Genomic DNA, 26,667 nt, shown 5'->3' with positions numbered 1-26,667 from the left:
AACCCTCAATGAGCCCTGAGGATCTGACATGGAAAGCGGTGAGGATGAATGCTAGAGGGTGTTGGGCTAGGGGATGGCGAGGACAGTGACGATGTGGGGCTGGAAGGGTCACGAGTGTGCGAGGGAGGAGGGTTGCTGAGAGCCTCTAGGAGGATAGAGGGTCAGGTTGTGCGAGGGATGCTGGATAAATGGGTTTGAGGGAGGGTGAGTAAGAGATGGTTGAAACTTTATTGCTGGAACAGCACAGCAGGTCAGGCAGCATCCAGGGAACAGGAGATTCGACGTTTCGGGCACAGGCCCTTCTTCAGGAATGAGCAGAGAGTGTTCAGCAGGAGAAGATAAAAGGTAGGGAGGAGGGACTTGGAGGAGGGGCGTTGGAAATGTGATAGGTGAAATGTGACATTTCCAACGCCCCTCCTCCAAGTCCCTCCTCCCTACCTTTTATCTTCTGCTGAACACTCTCTGCTCATTCCTGAAGAAGGGCCTGTGCCCGAAACGTCGAATCTCCTGTTCCCTGGATGCTGCCTGACCTGCTGTGCTGTTCCAGCAATAAAGTTTCAACTTTGATCTCCAGCATCTGCAGACCTCACTTTCTCCCTGGTGTAAGAGATGGAGAAAACGTAGAGTGTGGGGCACGAGACAGGGAATGGTTTAGGGACAGTGGGAAGGGAGAGGGCTCTACAAGGGAGGTGGAGTTAAAGGGGCGAGGTATGGGTTGTGAAAGAAAAGGGGGGCGAGAGACTTGCTTCAGGGCTGGGGTAAGAGGAAGATGGAGGGAGCATGTGGTGTTTGGCCAGTGGCTGGTAGAAGATGTTTTTTTTTAAAAGAGCAAGATTTGCCCTTTCAAGCCTGTGCATCCACTGGACAAGTTTCTGTGTGATCCACGTTTTTACCTTTCTATACTCTGCCCTTAATATCCAAAGTTAAAAATCACACAACACCAGGTTATAGTCCAACCGGTTTAATTGGAAGCACACTAGCTTTCGGAGCGACACTCTTTCACATCCTTTTTTTTTTAAAAAAAGGTTTTGTGATTTACACATGAAAGAAGTGAAACTATCACTGTATTCTAACCGATGAAGAATTGATTGTCTGTTAAGCCTTTCAATGTATAATTTCAGTTACATCACACTGCAAATTTTTGCTATAAATTCTGTGTTACGATCGAGCCCTCCACAATCACCTGATGAAGGAGCGTCACTCTGAAAGCTAGTGTGCTTCCAATTAAACCTGTTGGACTATAACCTGGTGTTGTGATTTTTAACTTTGTACACCCCAGTCCAACACCGGCATCTCCGAACCTTAATATCCAAAAACTTATCTGCATCTGCCTTGGATAGTGAACTTTTTCATGCAGAGGATGGTGCATGTATGGAATGAACTGCCAAAGGAATTGGTGGAGGCTCGTACAATTACAATATTTAAAAGGCATCTGGATGGGTATATGAATAGGAAGGGTTGAGAGGGATATTGGCCAAATGCTGGCAAAATGGGTCTAGACTTAAATTGGATATCTGGTTGGCATCGATGAGTTAGATCCCAGGGTCTGTTTCTGTGCTTTGTCTTAATGACTTTGAATTGCTGTGTATCCACAGACTTTTCAGGTGTAGAAATCAAAGATTCACTGACTGAGGGAGTGTTGGGGAAGGGAGAGTGGTCGATGATGTATAGTGTGGAAGAGGGATTTAGATTGTGACTCAGTTTAGTTCATTGATCTATTTATTTGGGGAGCTGTAATTTTTAAAAAAATGTAATCATGGTCAACATTGTTTTGAGTTTGTTTGAAAGTGTAACCTTAATAGGCAATCCAGATCTCTCTCTCCTTGAGCAACTTTCTACCTTTATTAGAAGGAAAACTTCAACAGGGTAGGTAACATCTAGAGAAATGGTGTTAAAGTTTTATGTTGAGATGCCCTTTGATGTGAACAGCATGACTTGCACCTTTTTTATTAATGGTTTCAAGCAAATTGAAGTTGTGAAGTCTGTGGTCCGCAGTTTGTATTGTCCACAAATTAAATGCAAAATGACTGACTTATTGGAGTACTACACCATAAATCAAACCCAGTTTATTCCCAGAGTCATGCCAAATCTTAAAGTTTCTTAGAAGGGATGTGAAGTGGCCCATTATGTGCTTTCCAGACCAAGGCATGAGCCAGATGTCTGTCCTTAACAAGAATTATTATTTGCTGAATCATTAGCTATAGCTACGAGTAAACAGATATGCTATTAGCAAAACGCTACTAACTAAAGCTCTAATTCCTTTTAAGTTTCCATCTTTATGCATACCCCTCCCCACCCAAAAAAAAGATTTTTGGTGAAGGTTGGATAAAGTTAGAAAGTCAGTTCAGTGACATTGCTTCCCTAATCTAATGTTGAGATGGTCCTCCAGCTAGCCAGGCCAATGATGAGTGATTGTCTTTCTCTAGAAGCTTCAAGTTTTGTAAGAAGAAATCACTGTTTCACATGGGAAGATGTCTCGGATTTGCCATTTTTAAAAGTCAGCAATCGCTGCTGGGAAGCTAACTGGTTTCACATTGAGTTTTTTAAACTGCAGAGAACAGGCAGCTTCTATTGGGAAGCACAAGGCAATGTCTGTCTTTGTCTCCCTCTGTATGTCTCCAGAACTTTGTCTCTCAGCTAACTGAGCACGTTGGAATTGGAAACCATTTTTGGATCACTTATAAACAGGGATGAAATCTTATCGGGGGCATGGATAAATTTAAAGTTTGAGGTTAAAATCAGATCAGCCAAGATTTTTATTGACAGTAGCCTATTGTTCTTTGCTCTTAAACAACTGTTTAACTACTGAATGTCCAAGCACTGCAGGAATCCAGAGCCGCAAGAGTTCATGCCAGATATCAAATTCCTTGCTGTGGAAAAAGTATAGCCACCCTTGTAAATCCTATATTTTTTAAAAAAGTTCTTTCACATTAAAAATAGTGTCTTTTCAGGACGAATACTTTTTCTGAAGAGTGGAGTCTCGGGTAGACTGGATAGTGAAGAAGGCATTTGGTAGGCTTTTATTGGTCAGAGGATTGAGTATAGGAGTTGGGAGGTCATGTTGCAGCTGTACAAGACATTGGTTAGGCCACTGTTGGAGGATTGCTTGCAATCCTGGTCTCCTTGCTAAAGGAAGGATGTTGTGAAACTTGAAAGGGTTCAGAAAAATTTACAAGGCTGTTGCCAGGATTGGAGAGTTTGAGCTATAGGGAGACACTGAATAGGCTGGGGCTATTTTCCTTGGAGTGACAGAGGCCGAGGGTGACTTTATGGAGGATTATAAAATCATGAGTGATGTGGATAAGGTAAACAGGCAAGGTCTTTCTCTGGGGTGGGGGACCCCAAAACTAGATGGCACAGGTTTAAGGTGAGAGGGGAAGGAGTCCTGACAGGTAATGTGTTTTTTTTCATGCGGAAGGTGGCGTGAATGTAGAATGAGCTACCAGAGGAAGTGGTGGAGGTTGATACAATGACCAACACTTTAAAAAGCATCTGAATGGGTATATGAATAGGAAGGGTTTAGAGGGATATGGGCCAAAAGCTGTCAAATGGGACTAGATTTAGATAGGATATCTGGTCGGCATGGATAAGTTGGACTGAAGGGTCTGTTCCCATGCTGTATATCTGAGTCCTAACAGACTCAAAATGTTAATGGTTTCTTTTTCCACATACATGGTGAACCTGTTTCTTTTGACAAGGTTAGATTCTTCTCTTTTTCAGAGAGGTTCTAAGTGATCCAGGCTCCAACTAGACTGAGTTTGAAAGTTTATTGGGGCCCATTTTTGGTTACTGTAACAGATAATGCCCCCAGCGTAAGCCTTTCATGTCTTGAAGAAAACCAGTATAATCAAAGGGGAGCGGCCAGCTAGCTGTGTAGGTAGTCTTCATTTAGATTAATTAGTTGCAGCAGGAGATGTGAAAAAGTGTCTGTGTGTCAGTCTGGGCTACCTGCGTAATGTTTTGGGGAGTTGGGCCTGGTCCATGACACAGATGTGTGCACACTCCTGGAGTGGTTAAGATTATATCCTTTTTGCTGTTTTGAATGTATGTAAAGGATCCCTTGGCAACTGACAGAAGAGGAGTTTGATGTTTACCTATCACTTGGCTGCTATTCTGCCCTCAACCAACATTGCTGCAATAGTTTTTCTCTTTCCTGTGTGTGGAATCACACTGTGCAAATTAGCACCGATTTATTCTAGTGCAGGAAAAGACCATGTGGGTCCTCTTGTCATGGCACCAGCACTCTGTGCATTGCAACTTGGTGCCAATCGGCTGCTTGTTTCCCCAATAACTTTGCACAATCATCCAGTTTAAAAAAAATCGAATACCCTCCTGAATGCCTCAGTTGAACCTGCCTCCTCCACACATCCTAGCAGTGCATCCTGACCCTTGCTGTTTGTCACGCGTAAAGAATTCTTGCCCTCACCTTGAAATTGCATCTTCAACAAACCACTTTAAAACTGCCACAGCTATTCACAAGAAACAGATTGCTGGAAAAGCTCAGGTCTGGCAACATCTGTGGAAAGAAATCAATTAATGTTTCGTGTCGAGTGACCCTTCCTCGGACACTTTTTTTAAAGTTGCCATCTGGTTCCAACCCATTTAAGGGCAAGAATGTTTTCTTCCTCTTGGCTCTGACTAGACCACTCGTGGAATCCCTACAAAGTGAAAGTCGGCCATTAAGTCTGCACCATCTGAATGGCATCCTAGCCACACCCAACTCTCTATCCTATCCCCTTAACCCCTCATTCCCCATGGCAAATCCACTTGGCCTGCACATTCCAAGACACTGGGGAATTTAGTGTGGCCAGTCACCTAACCTGCACATCTTTTGGACATCACGATTATGAAACCCTCGATCAAATCTGCTGTTAGCACCTTCTGTCAAAGTAAAACAGCCCTAACCTCTCTGGATTATCCTCCTAACTCTCGCACCATTCTTGTAAAACCTCTTCTGCATTCTTCCCAGTCTGTGTACATCTTTTCCATATACATGTTTTCTACATTTACAACAGTGACTGCACTGTAATTGTGCTTCCTTTGACTGCAGTGTGATTTGAGCATCCCAAGGCTGTGAAATGATATTTGTTCGTTGTGGTTTGCTTTTCCTGATGAGTTAAATTTTTTTTCTGCTTGGGAAAGCAGCTTCGCTTTCTATGTAACTGGATGTGTTTAACTGAGGCTTGTGTAGTTTTGGAAATCATCATGGCCTGTGCTTCTGGCTAAGTGTTGTTGTTGTCGACAACAACTTGGATTATATTGCAGAATATAGACCAGCAGAATAATGCATCCCAGGGTTTCTCACAGGAGCATTATTAACACAAATTAGACATCAGAACACAGGAGATACTGGGTCAAAAGGCTAAAATGTTGGTGAAAGGAAGAGTCTTTGAGGAAAAATGTGGATGTTGTGAGGAGGAGGAATTCCAGAGCCTCCGGGGCTGCTGATGGTTAGCACTGCTGCCTCACAGCGCCAGAGACCCGGGTTCAATTCCCGCCTCTGGCAACTCTGTGTGGAGTTTGCACATTCTCTTCGTGTCTGCATGGGTTTCCTCCGGGTGCTCTGGTTTCCTCCCACAATCCAAAAATGTGCAGGTTAGGTGAATTGGCCATGCTAAATTGCCCGTAGTGTTAGGTGAAGAGGTAAATGTAGGGGAATGGGTCTGGGTGGGTTACGCTTCGGCGGGTCGGTGTGGACTTGTTGGGCCAAAGGGCCTGTTTCCATACTGTAAGTAATCTAATCTAATCTATGGAGTCTGGAATTCTTGGCGCACAATATCTTAGAGGTCTATGGGGCTGCAGGACACTACAGGGATGGGAGTGAGATCATGGAGTGATTGGAAAAAGGAGGATGTAAACTGTTACTGGCCAGAAGCCTGTCCAACTCAGTGAGTCATGAGGCTTAGGGGTGAATGGGTATGGTGCAAGCAGCCATTGCTGGTTAGTGATTGCAGAGACGTTTGTGTTGCCAGCGTGACTGGGATCCTTTTGGGTGTGAAGTGCCAGATATTGCAGTGAACGACCCAATATATTACCTCAACTGTTTGACATGCAAATTGATTCCGTACCATGGGATAGAGGATAAAATATTGGGATTGGAGTATGGTTGGGCCAGTATTGGTTACCGGTGACCAGAAACTGAACTGGACCAGCTTTCTAAATATTATGGCCACAAGAGCAGCTCAAAAGCTGGGAATCCTGCATTGAGTAACTTGCCTCCTGACTCCCCAAAGCCTGTCCACTATCTACAAGGAACACGTCCAGAGTGTGATGGAATATTCCCCACTTGCTTGGATGGGTGCAGCTCCAATAACACTAAGCTTGACACCATCCAGGGCAAAGTAGCCTGATTGGCACCACATCCATAAATATTCTCTCCCCTTCATCACTGATGCTCAGTAGCAGTGTCTACCATCTCACTGAGACTCCTGAGACAGCTCCTTCCAAACGTAAGATGCTAGAACAGAAATAGGGCATGCAGCCTGTTGAGTTTGTTTCACCAGTCAATGAGATGACTGATCTAAATCTTCAATCCACTTCTTTCCTTTTCCGCCATAACACTTGATTCCCTTATCGATTAAATATGTTTAGTCAGCCTTGAATATATTCAATAGCCCAATCCCTGCAGCAAAATATTCTCCATATTTCTCCCCTCTGACAGAAGACATTCCACCTCACCTCTTTGGTAGACCCCTTACTCAGCTCTCTCGACTAGAAGGACAAGGGCAGCAGATACATGGAACCACGCCACCTGCATGTTTCCCTTCTAGCCGCTCACCATCCTGACTTGGTCAAATATTGTTGTTCCTTGGTATTGCTGGGTCAGAATCCTGGAACTCCCTCCCTAACAGCATTGTGGATCTATCTACATCACATGGACTACAACGGTTCAGGAAGGTGGCTTGCCATCAACTTCTGAAGGGCATCTAAATAGCCCAGCCAGTGATGCCCAACATCCCGTGACTTAATTTGAAAACCAAGGCTACTAACAAAATGGAATCAGTAGCAGGTTTCTGCTTGATGCAAACTGCGATGTTGACTCTGGCTTGTCTGCCTGTTTGAACCTGCATTGCAACGCGTCAGCCTGCAGCAAGCAATCCTTGCCCCTCCCTCTGCAACTATATGCTCCCTGACACTCTTACCATTGCCTGTTCCCTGCCTTAATTGCTTTCCAGCCCCAGTTCTCCTCAATCAGGCCTAATCTTGCCCACTGCCGTTCCCCATTCCACTTTGAGATTGGTCAGTTGGCTTGGACATGTGGAGCTTGTGTAAATCATTGCAGTTGGTGTTCAGTATTTCCTTAACCCTGTGGTGTACTTAAACTGTGATACAATTTATAATCTGTCAGCAAGGTCGGTAACTGCTTTTACCGAATGAGCAACACTGAACAGAGGAGGATGAAGCACATGTTCACCTTCACCAGAAACCTGGTGACCTTCCCACCTATTACTGCTCCTATCCCTTGGCACATCTGCACTAATTTGAACCATGATATGCTGTCAAAACAAAGTACAGTTAGTTTCTTAGTTAAAATTTATTTGTATACCAAAAAAATACATTAGCCTTTTCATGTTCTGTCAACATCAAATAGAGTAAATGTCCCTAACTAACATTCCAGACAGATGCAGAACTGCATTAGATAGAAGTTGTGGTGTGGCTGTATAGGATGTTGGTTAGGCCACTTTTGGAATACTGCATTCAATTCTGGCTATAGGATTTACAACATCCTTCCTTTCTGTACCCTTTCGAGTTTAACAAGGGTGTTGCCAGACTTGGAGGGTTTGAGCTATAGGGAGAGGCTAAATAGGCTGGAGCTGTTTTCCCTGGAGCGTGAGAGGCTGAGGGGTGGCATTAGGTTTATAAAATCACGAGAGGTATGGATAGAGTGAATAGCCAAGGTCTTTTTTATTCCCCACGGTCGGGAGCCAAAACTAGAGGGCATAGTTTTAAGGTGAAAGATTTAAAAGGGAATGAAGAGGAACATTTTCACGCAGGGGGTGGTGAGTGTGTGGAATAAGCTGCAATGGAGGTCATGGAGGCTGGTACAATTACAACATTGTAAAGGCATCTGGGTGGGTACATGAATAGGAAGGGTTTAGAGGGACATGGGCCAAAAGCTGGCAAAATAGGATAGATTAATTTAGGATATCCAGTTAGCAAGGATGAATTGGACCGAAGGGTCTGTATGCATGCTGTATATCTCTATCACTATAAAGGTCACTATTATTTTAAACTGAAAGTAAAGCTCTCTTTGCACTGCCACTATCGGACACTCTGCTGTGTTCTAATCAGATTCTGATGGGTAACAGCAAAAGATATTCATCATATTAACCTGCATTCAAAACAAATCCTAGGCCTTGGGGTGAAACTTCTCCTAGTCTTTATTCTTTGGAGAAAATAGCAATTGCATTTAGTCTTTGTGTGATGGTCTGCAGCTGACTGCCTTTTGGTTTTAGTTTAAAAACACATTTCTGCATAGATTTATTTTTAATAATTCAAATACTAATTGTCATTTAGGGTAGCAGGTCTGGCCTATTTCCATTTCCTATTTGTTTCAAGTCTAAGCTGTGCACAAGTCTGCTCTCTGTTAATGTGCCAACAAAGAGAAAATAAAGGTCCCACACCTTTAAATTGATTGCGCCTCCACAATGAGAGATGTGTATTTCCATATGCTTTCCATAACCAATAGCTGTCTCTGAGCACTGCTATAGCCAGTGAAGTACTTCACAAGTGTGGTTAATGTGGAAAATACATCCAGCCAATTTATGCACAATGTGCATTGTCGAATACACAGTAATCTGATAATAGCCAGATAATCTGTTTGTTCTGATACTGATTTGAGGAATGAGTAGTGGCCAAGTCACTGGGGAGAAGTTCCCCTGCCTTTCCTTTGAATTTGTGCCATGGGTTTTTAAAAAAAAACATTAGTTTGACATCTCTGAAAAGCATAAAGGCTACGGGCCAAGTGCTGGAAAACAGGATCAGAATAATTAGGTTGCTTTTGACTGGCACGATTGTGATGTGCCAAAGGGCTGTTTTCTGTGTTGTAGATCTGACTCTTCTAATGTCACCTCCCAATAGTCCAGTTGTACCCCAGTACTGAGCTGTTTGCTTTGATTTGTTTTTGTTTTCCCCTCTACCTGACTCCTGGAGCGGAAACCTTAAACTCAGCAGCAAGAGAGCAGACACTTAAACACAAGAGGGATTTAGCTCTGCTCCTGGATTGCTGGCTTCCTGATCTGTAGCACTGACCAAAACCACCTTGAATATACCCCCAATGGCTCCCCAATTGCCCTTAGCATCAATGTTTTTTTTAAGAGTAATTTCAGAGTAAAGCCAAATGGCAGCAGATACAAAGGAGCACCTACTTCACCTCCAAGTCTCTTCCCATCTTGTCTTGGGATTATATCAGCTGTTCCTTCAGTGTCGCTAGGCCAAAAGGCTGGAACTTCTCCAACAGCATTGTGGGTCTACTTACGCCAAAGAGACTGCAGCAGTTCAAGAAGGCAGCTCACTACCACCTTTTCACGCAGTTATGGATGTGCAATAAATGTGCCGGTGTCCCATGAATTAGTTTTTGAAAAGTTGCCCTTTTTTTAATTTGAAAATCTAATTAGTTGTCATCCAAATCTCCATTGCTTCCAAATGATGGCTTCCACTTCGTGTGCTGTTTCCGCCATTTAGAAAGTGTTTATACCACTTCCCCCCCACCCCCCCCAAAAAAAAACTTCAAATGTCTGTTCTACTTTGCTTTTGTACAAGCTGCTTTGTTTGCATGATAACAATGCAGGGCTTTGGGAAAATAATTCCAACTGGAGTGAAGCTGAATACTAGTCTGACACATGTCCAGTTGGTAACAGTTTGTTTTTGTTTAAATTGCCTGCTTGCAGTATTGCCCTGGGAGACAAAACTGAAACTGGAGTTTCCTTCGTTCTTTTTTAATGGGAGTTTCGTATTGAGCAACAATTGACCATGCTGAGCACAACCTTGCGTCAGCTGGAAACTTAAGTCCGCATTGCTTTAACTTTTGCAAGTTGATTTATTTTTCTAGAGAGCTTAAATAATTCATTTAACTCCTGTAGTGACCAATCCCTCAATATCTTGTGCTTTTGCACTGTCTTCATGCTGCTCCTGCCCCCCAAAACTTGAACTGTCCTTGTTCTTCAATTTCCACAGAAAACTCTGAACTGTTGTGCTCTCCTCAAACTGGGAAGGCTGAGCGCTACCTCATGTCATCTGACCTTGTCTTAGCCCATCTGCTGAAATCCTGACTCATGACTTTATTTTGAGTCTTGATTATTCTGACATCTCCCATGTACTGCCCTGTCAGAATTATTCACTATAAGAGGAGGCTGTGAGGCCTTCCAGCCTGCTACATTTTGTTGTGATCACAGCTGACCACCCATTTTCTGTTCCTGCTTTCCTCCACTGTCTTTAATTCCTTTAGACAAAGTGCTATGTCCAACACCTCATTTGAAATTGTACAATTGTGGGAAAAATCTGCCAACCCACAAAAGCAAAATTGGCCAAACTGTACCAAAACACCCAGAATGCCTCAGCAGGGACCAAGCAGGCTGATAAGTGAAACTAGACAGCACTCGCAGACAAGGGATTACACTTCAAGCACCCACTAACAATGACATTGCACCACCGCTATCTCAAAGCCCTGAGAGCAGTTTCTCAACCCAGCAATACCAAAGCCACATAGAGCAGGTCAAACAGAGGCACCAGCAAGAGCATTGCTCCCAGGACAGGACAATGGAAGCACCTCACTGCTTCAGAGGAGACACTAGCACCTACCTGTGAAGAGGAATAGAAGTTCAGAACCCATCAATACTGTCAGAATGTTGCTTTGTTTCGAGAATTAGGACATTCTTTTGATAACTGTTTTCCGATTAACATCATTGTAACTACATTACTCCATTTCCAGATACATTTTATTTGCACAATTTCTAATTAGCCTTATTGTACAGGATTATTATAAAAACTGGCTTCATCCTCAGCTCAAGAGAAATTCTCAGCTACCTGGACAAACTGTCTGTGCTGTTTCAGCTTGGTCAGTTTCTCTTCCAGCGATATCGCTTGTAATAAACAGCAAGTCAGTTTCACCCGATCTGATTTTTGTGGTCACTACTTTTATTGGTCAAATTTCTCCAACAATATTTTGGCTTTGTGCTAGCAAGTTCCACAGACACTCTACCCTCTGGGTCACCTTTACGTCATTTAGAACCCAATTAGGATTAGAGTCCCTACAGTGTGGAAACAGGCCCTTTGACCCAACAAGTCCACACCAACCCTCTGAAGAGTAAGCCAGCCAGACCCAATCCCTTACTATTCTACATTACCCCAGACTAATGCACCTAGTCTACACATCCCTGAACACCATGGGCAATTTAGCGTGGTCATTTCACCTAGCCTGCATATCTTTGGAGTGTGGGAGGAAACCAGAGGAAACCCACGCAGACCGGGCGGAATGTGCAAACTCCAGACAGTCACCCAAAGCGGGAATCTAACTGGGTCCCTGGTGCTCTGAGGCAACATTGCTAACCATTGAGCCAATGTGCCGCCCCCATGTCCATGTCCTTGCCAAGTATTCATCGTGCTAAGCTGCTATTTAAAACTCTCCTCCTTTATTTTCCCCTACTTCTGTTCTCATGCATATCCCCGATTGTTAATCGTTCAGCTGTGTTGGTTGCTGAATACAACCCCCTCCCGTTCACTTCCCCCGAAACCTTTCCACATACTGTTCCTCCTAAAGCCAATCTCTTTGATCAACATTTTGATCAATTGCACAACATCAGAATGTGACCTGCAATCAAATATTTTGATGCTCCACTGAAGTGCCCTGGGACATTTTATCACACTGAAGTCCTGATAGTAGCATTGGTAGGTTTCTGGCATGAATCACCATTTCAGTCAACAGTGTTGTGACCCATTAAACCTGTCTGTCCTCTGATTTTCAGGGCGGAACATGTGGCTGATTAAGCAACAGGTGCTGCAATCCCAGGAGCAGAGGATACTGAAGCACTTGCTGAAGAACAGCAATGGGATGACTGAGCCCAAGGAAGGACTCTTTCCACAGCCACTGGATCACTTCAACAGAAGGAACAATGGCACTTTCAAGCAGGTGAGTGCAACCTTCGTATGATATCTCTTCCTCCCTGCGCACTCCCCTCCTATCCTCTGTTCCTTCCCTTTATGTCTAAATCCACACTGGATCAGGGACTTTTAGAACAGAAACTGTTCACTCAACTCAGCCACTCTGGTGTGGCCTGATTTATGCTCCAAATGAATCTCCTCCCAACCCATCTCATTGAACCTTCTGTGACCTTTTCTGTTCTGCCTTGTGTTTGATCAACTTTCCTTCAAATGATATCAACTATGATCGTAATGAGTGGCCTCAAAGGGCTGAATGGCCTACTCCTCTTATTTTCTGTGTGATTGAACTACTGGCTTAGAGGGTTGAACTTCCACATTCTAACAGTGCTGTCTCTTGAGTTCAATCTTGGGTTCCTCAGTGACTGTCCCATAGTTTTGGCCTGGCTTCTCCAGTTTTACTATCCTTTACCACCGAGAGCAACTCTGTGCCAACCCTTTTGGAATTTGAAAGATCATGTCAGTCTTCAGGTTTCTTTCACTGAACAGCCTGGCCCTCCTCTTTTTTTTCTGCTTGTCGTTTTTTTTTTGTTTCCGCATCAAACTAGAAGCAGGCCATTTGGCCCCTCAAGCCTGCTCTACCATTCTGGAAGATCATGGCTGTTCTGATTACCACTCCGATTTTAGCCTTTTCATCTGCTTGCTTATCAAGAATCCACCTTGAAAATATTGAAGGTCTCTGCTTCCACCTCTATCCCCTCAATTTTGGCTATCCTGACGAGTTATTTTTGCACTTCCTCCCAGAGCCTCGTTAACCATTGAAGTACTGAGCACAATTGTGGGATGGCTGTGGAAAATGTTCTTTTACTTAAGATGTCTGTGTGTTTGCTTCAGAGATACTGGGTCAACGCCAATCTGTGGGAGCCACGCCTGGGTCCAGTGTTCCTCTTTATTGGTGGCGAGCAAGTCCTATTATCAAGTAGCGTGTTGGCAGGTATTGTGTTGCTTTGGAAATAGACTGGATGTATGAGGAGGGAATAAATAACTAGTGTTTGGGTTTTGTCTGTTCCATTTGGGATACCCCCCTCACCCAGAATACAACTTGTTTTAACTCCAAACTATCTAATTGTAGACATTGCAGCACAAGAGAGGCCACTTGGTCCATTGGGCCCATGTTAGAATGAGATGAGGGTCAATGATTTCTCCTAGGCGTAACCTTGAGTGATACTATTTCATTCTGAGGGGGGTAAGTATGGAAAACAAATGAACAAACTAATTGGGAACAAGAATAGATCATTTAGGCCTGTTCCACAACTGCTGAAATGGTTAACCTTAAATCCTTCCCACTGTTTGATAACCTTTCATTTACTACCCAAGAATCTATTTACCTCTGTCTTAAAAGTATTCAAGGTCCCTAATCCTTTTTTTTTTTTGGATAGGGAACTCCAAAGACTATCAGCCTTCTGAGAAAAGAAAATGGCCGCTATTGTTTTAAATGGCTGACCCCTTGATATTCAGTTCTGGGTTCTTTTGTAAGAGGAAACAGTTTCTTCACATCAATCTGTTGAGACACTTCAGTATCTTTATATTTCAATCAAATCAGCTCTTGGTCTTTTCCATTCCAGCAGGTATTAGCCAATTTTTCTTTTAGCCAATACAAGACTAGCCTATCTTTCATTACTTGTAAGACAACCAGAATTCCAGGTATTAGTCTGGTATACTTCCTCTGAGCTTCCTTCAAAACATTTGCATTTCACTTAAATAAGATTTACCTACAGTGGAAACAGACCCTTCGGCCCAACAAGTCCACACCAACCCTCCGAAGAGAAACCCACCCCCCCTATATTTACCCCTGACTAATCCACCTAACACTACAGACAATTTAGCATGGCCAATTAACCTAACCTGCACAGCTTTGGACTGTGGGAGGAAATGAGAGAAAACCCATGCAGACATGGGGAGAGTGTGCAAACTCCACACAGTTGCCTGAGGTGGGAATAGAACCTGGGCTCCTGGTGCTGTGAGGCAGCAGTGCTAACCACTGTGCCACCCGAAGCTGATAATACTTCAAATGTGATCTCATCAGTGCCCTGTCGAACTGAAGCAGAGCCTCACTACCTCTGTATTCAATTTCCTTTGCAGTAAATGATTTTACTGGTTTTCCTAATTACTTGCTATGTCTGCATGTTACCATTCAGGCTGAAGACCACACATGGCAGTATAGTGGTTAATGCTGCTGCCTCAGTACAAGGGACCTGAGTTCAATTCAAGTGACTGAACTTCAGAGCCAGATATACTCGCTGTGTCTGCATGGGTTTTCTCTGGGTGCTTCAGTTTCCTCCCACTGTTCAAAGATGTGCAGGTTGGGTGGATTGGCTGTGCTAAATTGTCTGTAATATCCAGACTAGGTGGATTAGCAATGGGGAATGCAGGGTTACAAGGATAGGGGTGGGCTGGGCTGGATGGGCTGCTCTTCAGAGTTGGTGTGGACTTGATGGGCTGAATGGCCTGCTTCCACAATGTAGAGATTGATTCACATCTCTCTGCGATTGTTTGGATAAAATGCTCTTTGTTCCTCGTGCCAAACTGGACCCTTTCACACCTTGCATTCCATTTGCCACCCCTTTAACCTGTCTATATCTTATGTCCTCTTCATCACTTGCTTTCTTACTTACCTAGAAGCAGGCTTGAGGGGCCAAATGGCCTGCTTCTAGTTTGATCTCATTGTCAGCAAATTTGACATCCGCATCCTCCATTCCTGTCCATATCAGTTAGATGAATTGTCAACAGTTGAGGTCCCAGCTCTAATCTGTGCAGCACACCACTCATTACATCTTGTCAAATTGAAAAAGACCCATTTGTGCCTACTGTTTTCAGTTGGCAGTCCAGTCTTCTATCCATGCCAACCGATACACCTTTTATCTTAAGCTTTGATTTCCCACAACCTTTGATGTTGCAGTTGTCAAAAATACTCTACTTGCCAGAGTACAGTTGTTTCCCATAATCACCACCACATCAACCAACTCCAATTGTTGAGGTAAACACTTTATTTTCCTTTTACAAAACCATGTTGATTCTGCCTATGCTCCTTTTAACTTATTCAAGTTTCCTGCTATAACTTCTTTTACTCGTAATCTACCAAGGGGAAGTTAAATCAACTAGCCTTTAGGGATCTGCTTTTTGTCTTTCCCTTTTTTTAATAAAGGTTTTGCTGACTTCCAACTTAATGGATTGCCCTCTGATTCAAGGGAATTTGAATTTCTGCCCCAATCCCCTAGTGTAGGGATTTGGAATGACTAATCCAGGTCCCTGAGTGGAAGAGAGTTGCCCATTCCTGTGAGGAACTACCAATGTATAAAAATCCAGGTTCATAACATAAGGGCAGGGTGGGCTCAATGGGTTGAATGGCTGCCTCATGTTCCTATTTTTATAATCTCTATACGATTGTCCCTACAACAACATAGGACCTGCTCAAATCACAAGTGGTACTTGAGAACAGGCAATTATATACTGCTCAGGCTGAGGGAACCAGAGTGTTATACATTGCTGGATGTGCCCTGCAGGTTACTGTATGCCTTGACAGTGGGTCTGTTTTCAATTCTACAGCTCCTCGATGATTTTGTTCTTGACATTCTGATCTAAGTCAGGCAATTTATGAAAGAGCCAATCTGCCTTTCTATAGCACCTTCATCTCATTTACTGAACTGTGCTTCCTATAGTGGCTGGTAGTTGCTGGGGGATGGGCTGCTTGGTCGGTGGGGTAATATACTCAGCTGGGAGCAAAGAAGGATTTTGGTGTTTCTTGATGTCGTCTTGCACTGATTTTGTCTCTTGCTGTGCTTCTGTTTCTGCAGGTGAACATGTGGACCTAGCACAGAAATACAGGGCCCTGTTGGTCTCCCTGGAGCACCGGTATTATGGAAAAAGCATTAATCCTGATGGACTGACCAATCAGAACATCCAGTTTCTGTCCAGCCAACAAGCGTAAGCTGGTTTCTTAACTGAACAATGATTTGAGTCCTGTCTCATCCTGACTGTTGCATCTCCTTGTCCTCTCTCCTTTAATAATGTTCTTCTCTGCTCCCTTTCTAGCTTGAGTCAAATTGAGACTGAGGTTCTGTCTCTGTCTCTGTCTCTGTCTCTGTCTCTGTCTCTGTCTCTGTCTCTGTCTCTGTCTCTGTCTCCAAATAACCCCTTGCCAGAACTGAAGGGTTTTATATTTCTGTGTGGAGTCACTTAGTCTTTATCTCCCAGCTCTAAAGTTACCTGGGGAAAGTGCTGAGCCAATGTCTTGAGCTGCTGTAGTTTGGTGTGGCTCAGAGGGGCATGTGCAGATGCTGGTGTTCCTTTTTTTAAGATAGTGGAGGATACAGGATTGGAAAGTTTTCAGTGGAAGGAGTGTTAGTGAGTCACTGCTGTACATTTGCATGTACTGTGGTCATGGTGTGTCAACATTGGCATGAGTGAAAGTAGTGGATGTGGTACCAATCAAGCAAGCTGCTTTGTCCTGGATATTGTTAAGCTGCTTGTGTTGTTGGAGCTGCACCCATCCAGGCAAGTGGGGTGTATTCTATCACACTCCTGACTTGTACCTTGTAGATGGTTTTGGGGAGTCTGGAGGTGAGTTACTTTCTGTAGGATTCCTAGCCTTTGACCTGCTCTTGTAGCCACAGTAGTCATATGGCTATTCCAGTTCAATTCCTGGTCATAGAATCATATGATACAGAAGAGACCCTTTGCTCCATGTCCGTGCTGCCAAAATTATGCTACTACTAGCACTAGTCCTAATTTTTCAAAGGGTAAATGGTAACCCCAGACTATGTCAAACATTTTGTGGGGAATTTGGTGATACTGATGCCACTTATTGTCAAGCTGATAACTGGGTTCTGCCTGATTGGAGATGTTCATCGTGTGGCCACAAAATTGCACTCGCCACTTAGCAGGCCATGGTAAGGAAGAATCAACCACAAAACCCAATGAACCATGGCTGCCTGATTTAAGTCATTGTTTGGACCACTCCCATCTCATTTTTGTGGCCTCGTTTGGCTTGCCAATGTCAAGAAAACATTGGACTGTCCACTAATGACATGCAGAGAAACCAAAGCAGGATATAAGAGCAGGATTAGGCCATTCAGCCCATCAAGTTGGCTCTGCCATTCAATCATGGCTGATGTGATTCTTGACCCCATTTCCTGCCTTCTCCTCGTTACCTTTTTGATCCCCTTACTCAGTAAGAACCTATCTATCTCTGTCTTAAATACGCTTTAATAACTTTGGCCGTCACAGATCCACCACCTTGCTGTGTTCTTGTGTTCTGGGGTCCTAGCCCCTCTACTAGTGGAAACATCTTCACTCTATCCAGGCCTCTTGGTATTCTCTAAGTTTCAGTGAGAGCGCAACCGCCCTTTCTCTTCACCCCTGCCGCACCCCCCCGCCCCACCATTGTTCTAAACTTCTTTGAATACTGACCCAGAATCCTCAATTGCTTCTCATGACAAGCCTTACATCACCTGGATCGTTCTGATGAACTTCCTCCAGACACCCTCCAAGGTCAGCACATCCATCCTGAAATATGGGGTACAGAACTGCTCTCTATTCCAAATGTGGTCCGATCAGAGTCTGATTAAAACCTGAGCAGTAAATCCCTGCTATTGTACTCTAGCGCACTTGAAATTAATGCTGACGTTGCGTTTGCCTTCCAAACTGCCATCTCAACCTTCATATTAACCTGAAGAGAATCCTGAACTAGGATTCCTAAGTCCCTTTGGGCTTCAGGTTTCCAAAGCCTTTCCTTATTTAGAAAACAGTCTAATCTGTTCAAGTACTTCTGCAGCCTTCCTGCTTCCTTAACACAGCCTGTACCTCCATCTTTGTCATCTGCAAATTTAGCCCTGAATTCCTTTGTTACTGTATAACATAAATTGTGTTCCCGACACCGACCTCCATGGATTTCTGTTGCTCACCGACTGCCATCATGAAAGACACACTTATCCCTACGCTCTGCCTTCTGCCAGTCAGCCAGTCCTCTCTGTCAGTATCTTGTCCTGAACACCATGGGCTCTGCACCTTATTTTCCAGTCCACTGTGCAGCACCTTTTTGTCAAAGGCCTTCTGAAAATGCAAAAAGCTCTTGTCCACTGGCTCTCCTTTGTCTAACTTGCTTGTTACCACCTCAAAGAATTCTAACATGTCAAGCATGACTTCCCCTTGACAAAGCCATGCTTGACATTTCATGTACTCTGCAATCTAATCCTTAATAATGAAGTCTCAAATCTTACCAATGACCAAAGTCAGGCTAACTGGCTTAAATTTCTGCCTTCTGAACAGGGGTGAGACATTAGTCATTTGAGCCCTCTGGGACTCTCTTTTGACTGCCATCCTCCAAGATCACCACCAATGCCTCCACAATCTCCTTTGCTGACTCCTTCAGAATTCCTCCCAGGGGTGTAGTCCACCTGGCCCAGGCTATTTATCTACTTTCAGACTTCTCTGCTTCCCCAGTACCTCTGTAGAGATGGCCACTTTACTTACCCTTGCTCCTGACTCTCTTGAGCCTCTGGTATCTTCCACCATGAAAACTGATGTAAAGTACCTGTTCAATTCCTCTGCCATTTCTTTGTTCCCCATAACTACTATTCCTGCCTCATTTTCCAGCGGTTCACTCTTGTCTCTCTTACCTTTTCAATAATCTTTTTTAAAAAAACTTCTATCAGTCTTATTATTAGCTTCTTTACACTTTTTTTTTGTCTCCACATTACCTTTTTGTTCTCTTCTGGTTTTTAAAGGTTTCCTGATTCACTGGCTTCCTGCTAATCTTATTTCTCTTTTGATTTTATGCTGTTCCTGATTACCTTGTCGTCATCCTCCTTTTTTTTTAGTAGTATGTTCGTCCTTGGGATAAAGTTTTGCTGTGCTTCCCGAAGTAGCTGAGGAATTTCTGCCATTGCTGTTGTGCCATCTTCCCTGCTGGGCTCCCCTTCCAATCAACTCTGGCCAGCTCCTCCCTCATTTGTAATTGCCTTACACTCCATTGTAATACCATCACATCTGATTCCAGCTTTTTGCTCTCCCTTTTTTCCTCTCTCCCCAGGTGAATGCTATCCTTTTTTGCCCCTTAGGGCTTCCTTCATCTTGAGCCCCCTGATCAAGTCGGTTATATTTACACAGCTCCACCAGAATTGCCTGGTCCATGGGCTCTGCCACAAGCTGCAATAAAAAATGATCTAGATATTCCGCAGGTTCCTTTTTCTTGGGATTTGCTCCAAATTTGATTTTTCCGAGTTCACTTGCATATTGATATCCCCCGAGATTATTGAAAGAATGACTTTCTTGCATGCCTTTCCTTTCTGATTTATTTTCTGCCCAACATCCTGACTACTGCTTGGAGGCCTGTACATAACACTGAAGTCTCTTTTCCTTTGGTCGTCTTTGTGGTTCCTTAACTGCCTGCACAATTTATATGCCTTCTGACCCTAAATTGCTATTGCCTTTTTGCTATCTAACTATTTAATTTCATCTCTCACTAACAAGATGACCCCTGGTCCTCTGCCCCACCTGCCTGTCCTTGCAATAGGAAGCATATCCTTGGATTTTTAATTCCTGCCTCTGATACCCAGAACATTGTATTGGCAAACTTCAAAAAGTGTTATGTGTTCATTTACCTTGTTTTATATACTGCGTGCATTTAAATACAACACAATCAGTTCTGCATTGACCATCCCCCTTCTGGTACAGGTAGTTATCCTCCCATCTGCTGTGTCTGCAGTTGGATTCCTGACCAGTTCCATAATCTGTTGTCATAGCTGTCCTGGGAACTTTAATAATATCTCTCCCAGCATTCTTCTCTTCCCCCTCCCCCCGTCCCACCTCCCAAATTAGTTTAGTTTAGTCTTCTTGACCTCTACCATTTTCTGAAGGCTTCCATGCATTAAGATAAAAGCCGAAGTTTGTTGTATTACTGAGTTTCTTTACATTTTATGGTTTCTTGGTATGATATGACATTCACTGCCTTTTATTCCTTTTTTTTATTTTCTAGTAACAATCACACCTGTCACTAATTAGTCTTACCTTTTTTGATTCCATTTCCACGCAACTGAGCTCACTCCTTTAGGGATTGAAGCAAGCAGTCTAAAGACTCTACTTGGACTCTTTTGAATTAAAGCAAACTGAACTTCTGATTAACCTTGCAGCAACCTTTCCTGGTAAAAGGCTTTTTTTTATTGCTCATCTCCTGCTATGGCCCTCCCCTTGATTAGGTTACTTAGTGTGGAAACAGGCCCTTCGGCCCAACAAGTCCTCACCGACCCCGCCGAAGCATAACCCACCCAGACCCATTCTCTTACATTTTCCCCTTCACCTAACACTGCAGGCAATTTAGCGTGGCCAATTCACCTAACCTGCACGTTTTTGGATTGTGGGAGGAAACCGGAGCACCCGGAGGAAACCCACTCAGACACGGGGAGAATATGCAATATGGGAATTGAACCCGGGTCTCTGGCGCTGTGAGGCAGCAGTGCTAACCACTATGCCACTGTGCTGCCCACAATTCCCTCCAGATCCAAATGAGGTACCAGCCACTCACTCGAGGCTTTATTTCTTGTTTATAGCCAGACAATCCATCTGCAAACTCTGCCAACCTCCACCTCTGACATCTTGCACATCCTTCACTTGTTGTAGTCTACCACTTGTAGCTCACTGGCCTGTGGGCTGTTGAATTTTCACTCTGTCTCTCTCTCTCTTTCTGAAGATACTTCTTCTTCAGAATGATCTTTTTGATCTCTTAATAATCTCAGCCTGGAACTAGCCCCTTCAATTTGGCTCTAACCTTTCCTATTCAGTGGTTGTGTGGAATTGTATTTGATTTTTATTGCTGTGAAGTTCATTGGAATATTTTATATGCTCGGTAGAGGCAGCTTCTGGTACTTTCTTAGTTTTGGACTTTGGCCTTTTGGCTCTTCACCGTTTTTGGCCTTGCTTCGTTATCCTGGTGGCCCCTAACTCCATGTGCTTCTTTGGATAGGCTCGCTGACCTAGCAACATTCCATGAGTTCATTGGCCAACAGTACAATCTGACCAGAAACAATCGCTGGGTTTGCTTTGGGGGCTCTTACCCAGGCTCCCTCTCTGCATGGTTCCGGCTGAAGGTAAGAAGGGATCAGCTTATGGCTGCAAACCAGTTGTGAATCTGCCTGGCTTGAGGCAGTGCTTGGGTAGTTACCATTCTGATAATGATCTAAACCCCACCTCTCCAATGCCTCAATTGAATCTGCCTCTGCAACGCTTTTGAGAAATGCATTCCACTCACTGCATGAATAAGATTTTCTTCCTGTCTGTACTACTTTTGCCAGTCAACTTAAATGACTGCCCTCTTGTTCTTGATCCTTTCACAAGTGGAACTTTTTTTTTCTTCCTATTTACTTTATTCAGACTTCTCGTAATTTTGAACATCTCTGTCAAATCTCCTCTGTTTTCTCTTCCCAAGAAAAGTCCCAACTTTTCCAAGCTAGCTTCATAATGGAAATTTCTTGTTCAATCTTGTGAATCATCTCTGCACCCTCTCTAATAACTTCAAAGTGCCCAGAACTAGGGGTAATATTCCAGTTGAAAACTGCTAACTGTCAATCAGTCCACAGTTAAATTGCTCACAATCTTCTGAACAGTAATTCTGGTATTTGATGTGGTTCTACTCTGGGACAATTCCTAAATAATGCAGACTGCACTAAGTAGGACAGAGGGTAAACTGTTCAGGGTTACAAGTAGGGATCAGTGTGATGCATGCACTAGAAGCTAATATACGAATGCATGGGGATTCTGCTTTATGTAGGCATCCAGGACACACTTACGTTTGTGGAGGGGGTGCTGGCTTGGTGCAGAAGGTTAATCATGGGTGGCACAGTGGCTCACTGGTTAGCACTGTTCCCTTAGCGCCAGGGCTTTGGGTTTGATTTCACCCTCAGGAGACTCTGTTTGGAATTTGCATGTTGTCTGTATGAGTTTCTGCCAGGTGCGCTCCTTTCCTCTCCAGTTTAAAGATGTGCAGGTTAGGTGGATTGGCAATTTAGCATGGCCAATGGTGTCCAGAGGATCTGTAGGTTAGGTAGGTTCTCCATGGGAAATGGAGGGATAGGGTAGGTTTGGATGGGATGCTTTTCAGAGGGTCACAGTGAACTCTATCTGAATGGCCTGCTTCCATACTGTAGGATTATATAACAACATAGCGAGGTCCCATAAAAAGCAAGGTAAATATCTATTTGCTAGGATGGCTATTTTTGGTGTTAGTCAAGGGATAACTGGACTTGAGTGAAGGCAGAAAATAATTGGGTACAGGTACTGGAGAACATCAGTGAGAGCATGAATCTTTTTCATGTGATAAAATGAGCTTTGTGATAGGTTTAACTTGCACCAAGGGAACACAGACTGGAGTTTGGTCCCAGTCCTGATATCTGCTTGATATGTGCTTCACATCTGCCTGATAGTATAGTCTGACTTTTTATTTTTAATCCCCCAATAGTTCCCTCACTTGGCTTTTGCTGCTGTTGCTTCGTCTGCTCCTGTCCGAGCCCAGCTGGATTTCACTGGATTCAACAAGGTAAGATTTGCCCTTCTCTCAGACTGCTTTCTGTCAGCCTGCTTCCACAGCTTCTGGGTCCTCCAGCTGCTTTGCTAGTTTGGAAAAGACTGACTTACAGTCTACCATGCTAACTGCTCACAAACTGAAATTTAGTGAAGACCTCTTCCTAACACTTACAGTTCAGCGTGGCATAGTTTGAGATGTTCCAAACAAATATATATGCTACTAGTCTGTCTTCAAAACACCGTGGATTCTGTGTGCTAGTTGAATTATTTATATCTCTAATGGAGTTAATAGCTGCTTTTCTAGACTTCCTGGTTCCACCAAAATGATTAGATTAGATTCCCGACAGTGTGAAAACAGGCCCTTCAGCCCAACTAGTCCACACCAACCCTCTGAAGAGTAACCTCACCCAGACCCACATTCCCCCTAACTAATGCACCTAACTCTACGGGCAACTTAGCATGACCAATCCACCTAACCTGCACATCTTTGGACTGTGGGAGGAAACTGGAGCAACCGGAGGAAACCCAAGCAGACACGGAGAATGTGCAGACTCCCCACACAGTTGCCAGAGGCTGGAATCGAAACCCGGTCCCAGGTGCTGTAAGGCAGCACTGCTAACCACTGAGCCACCATGCCATCCCGAAAAGAAATCCCTTTTACAAAAGGTGCCTTTAGCTTCTTTGTTCTGAACTCCCCGAATGATCTAAATCACTTTATCGGCATGTTTAAGACAACCGGTCTACAACTGAGGGAGGTTGCTAATTATTCTCAGTACTAACTCTGATTATAATTCATAAACACAAGTGAACCATTGAAGTGGATTTACCTCTACGCTGTTTGCCAGGCACTAAATGTTTCCATTTACCTGCCTTTTGTTTCAAAAATACAACTCCACTAATCACGAAAGCAAGAAATTCCGTCACGTTCTCCCTCCTGTAGTTAGATCCAGAGTAGAGATCCCACTACACTCCCAAGGCAGGTAAGATATGAATGAGATTTGAGGGGGACATCCTCATACGGAGTCATTGCTATTTGAGGGTGGAGGAGCAGTTTGGGATCATGCTTGAAAGAAGAGTCTCACGGGAGATCGCTTTCTCTCCTATTCCTTTTGACACTGATGCATTGTCTATTTTACAGGTTGTGTCACACAGCCTGTCAAACCCAGTGGTGGGCGGATCCATGAAGGTAAAAATTCATTCAACTGGCACTTCTGTCTCTTGCTGTCTTGCTCACTCAGTCTCATTGGTCTAGAATAGAATCATAGAATTTGCAGCATGAAAACAGATCTTTGTTTCAAAACCATCAGGCCTGTAAGACAGTCACATGACACAACCTAAACCTTTTTCGGTATAAAGGCTCCCACCTCACCTTAGTCACTATCTCTATAATGGAGTCAGTGTACTGCTATGGACCAAGCCAGACTGCCTCCAACATTTCAGGAAAGTAGCCTGGACCCTAACTTTCTAGTTTGTTTTAAGCAGGTGTAAAATGGATGTACCAGGAGTAATGCAGTTGGCCCAACCACGTCGTTTTAAACAAAAGTTTGTTTGCAAGATTACAGAATGAAACAAAACAGAAGAGAACAGAATATAGAATAACAACAGATTATCCCAACTTTTTTGGGGTGGCTCCGTGGCGAGCACTGCTGCCTCACAGCACCAGGTCCCAGGTTATGATTCCAGCCTCTGGCGACTGTCTGTGTGGAGTTTGCACGTTCTCCCCGGGTCTGTATAGGTTTCCTCCGGGTGCTCCGGTTTCCTCCCACAGTCCAAAGATGTGCAGGTAAGGTGAATTGGCCATGCTAAATTGCCCATAGATTAGGTGTGTTAGTGAGAGGGAAATGGGTTTGGGTGGGTTATTCTTTTGGAGGGTCATTATTACATTACATTACATTAGTGTGGCAACAGGCCCTTCGGCCCAACAAGTCCACACCGACCCGCCGAAGCGCAACCCACCCATACCCCTACATTTACCCCTTACCTAACACTACGGGCAATTTAGCATGGCCAATTCACCTGACCTGCATATCTTTGGACTGTGGGAAGAAACCAGAGCACCCGGAGGAAACCTATACAGACACGGGGAGAATGTGCAAACTCCACACAGTCAGTCGCCTGAGGCAGGAATTGAACCCGGGTCTCTGGCACTGAGGCCACTGTGCCACCGTGCCGCCCACATGTCGGTGTGGACTTGTTGGTCCGAAGGGCCTGTTTCCACACTGTAGCGAATCTAATAATCTTAGCGGTGCTATTGCAACTGCTTGCAACAATTCCAATAAATACCCCTTGGGGGGGTGGGGGGAAGAAAGGTAAAGTCTGACAGGAGAGGTTCAGCATTTGGTGTAGCTGTTTCTTTGAATAGTAGCCTCAAAACTGCTTGCTCTGAAAACCAGACTGCTAAAGCTAAGCCAAAGCAGAGAAAAGCGGAACTGGAGAACTGGCCACTCCCAGTTCATTGTACAAGTGTTTTTGTTTTGAAACCTTAAGCCTTTGCTTGAGGCAGTATCTGTTAGCAATAATCAAATTGGTCCTAAAGCCCTTCAAACCTAGACCTCCTGGTGTTTCTGCATTTATGACCTCCTCTCTTGAAAAACCAAGGACAACCTAACCTTGTCAAAGGAACAGCATCATTATGCACTGTCATTAGTCAGATGTTTGCTACTATAAATACGTGCATCAGTGCACACAGGAGAAAGTGAGGACTGCAGATGCTGGAGATCAGCTGAAAAATGTGTTGCTGGAAAAGTGCAGCAGGTAAAGCAGCATCCAAGGAGCAGGAGAATCTATGTTTTGGGCATAAGCCCTTCAGTACACACAACCCAGACTGTCTTATAGGATAGCAGGCCATTCAGCCCATCAAGTCCACACTGACCCTCCAAAGAGCATTCCACCTAGACCCACCCCATCCCTATAATCTTGAATTTTCCATTGCCAACCCACATAGTTTGCACATTTAACCTGCACTTCTTTGGGCTTTGGTAGGAAGCCAGAACTTTAAGGGAGAATGGGTAATCCTACAGTTTACACAAAGGTGGAAGTGAACCTGGGTCCCTTATGCTGTAAGGCAGCAGTGCTAACCACTGAGCTATCATGCTGCTCCATATGATGCACCCCTTTAAATAAACTTGTGTCCGTCTCAACCAGAACCCAATTTTTCTTGGGATATTTGTGTGGTTTAATGTATTTGGGAAAGCTCATCAGACACCTCCCACCTCACATCTGTGGTAATGCTGTGCCTTTGAGGCTATTTTGTCATAATATGGCTTTTGTTTTGAGTTTGCACAAGATGTGCTCAGTTGGGCTAGTGGAGACCACTTGGGTAAACAGCTTGGGAGGCCTTGGATTTCTTTTAGCCCCCTAAATGGGTGTGGCCAGCTCTCTGTCAGATCGCGATTTGTTGGTTTTGGTTTATCAGAAGCTGTAGGATCTTGACCGAGTTGGAAGCTTCAGTGAATGTCTCCTGGCTGCTGCTACTCTCTGAATCATCTCTTGATATTTCTTTCCTCCTGGATTGGAGAACTGCATGTGAGATTCTGTCTGAATTTGCCTTTTCACCAAGATGTTTTGTTTCTGGGATGCTACTAAGTTCCTTTTTCTTTGGTTGTTTTGCTTAATATTGAGTAGTTTGACCATTTACACTGGCATCTGGAACTCAGCACTTCACATTTACCTTTTAAAATAAAAAGTTGGGGTCGAAGATACCCATTTTTGAGGGGTCTGGTCTGGTCCATAACAATTATCACCAGATGAAGCTCATTGTGAGTGTAGTCTGGGAGTTAGCCTGATTCTGGATGACATCAGGAATGGGGTAATTCAATACCAGTCAGAATAGGCCTAATGAGGTAGAGCAAGGAGAGGAGATGCCATTTCCTCCACACCCTGAACATTTTGAGGTCCTTCTCCAAAATAGTAAAACCCATGTTCTGCCCTTAATAGTCTGCCTGACTGAATCCAGAACTAAATCTGGCTCTGGCATTTCTAGTCTTTCTGCAGCTT

At 44.0% G+C, this 26,667-nt stretch overlaps 1 protein-coding gene across 1 annotated transcript in view; it reads left to right on the top strand.

Annotated features, from left to right (window-relative positions):
• Nucleotides 1–26,667, top strand: part of LOC122542849 (thymus-specific serine protease) — a 39,131-nt gene that overhangs the window by 126 nt on the left and 12,338 nt on the right. The window contains exons 2-7 of the mRNA XM_043680943.1: nt 11,964–12,127; nt 12,991–13,090; nt 15,951–16,080; nt 21,116–21,239; nt 22,607–22,684; nt 23,810–23,857. Coding sequence (XP_043536878.1) covers nt 11,964–12,127; nt 12,991–13,090; nt 15,951–16,080; nt 21,116–21,239; nt 22,607–22,684; nt 23,810–23,857 — 644 coding nt within the window. The remainder of the gene's footprint in view (nt 1–11,963; nt 12,128–12,990; nt 13,091–15,950; nt 16,081–21,115; nt 21,240–22,606; nt 22,685–23,809; nt 23,858–26,667) is intronic.

Source organism: Chiloscyllium plagiosum, chromosome 41 (genome assembly GCF_004010195.1).
Source record: "Chiloscyllium plagiosum isolate BGI_BamShark_2017 chromosome 41, ASM401019v2, whole genome shotgun sequence".
Lineage (NCBI taxonomy): Eukaryota > Metazoa > Chordata > Chondrichthyes > Orectolobiformes > Hemiscylliidae > Chiloscyllium > Chiloscyllium plagiosum.
Note: the sequence above shows the minus strand (reverse complement) of the source record. Positions and strands in the feature narration are given on the sequence as shown.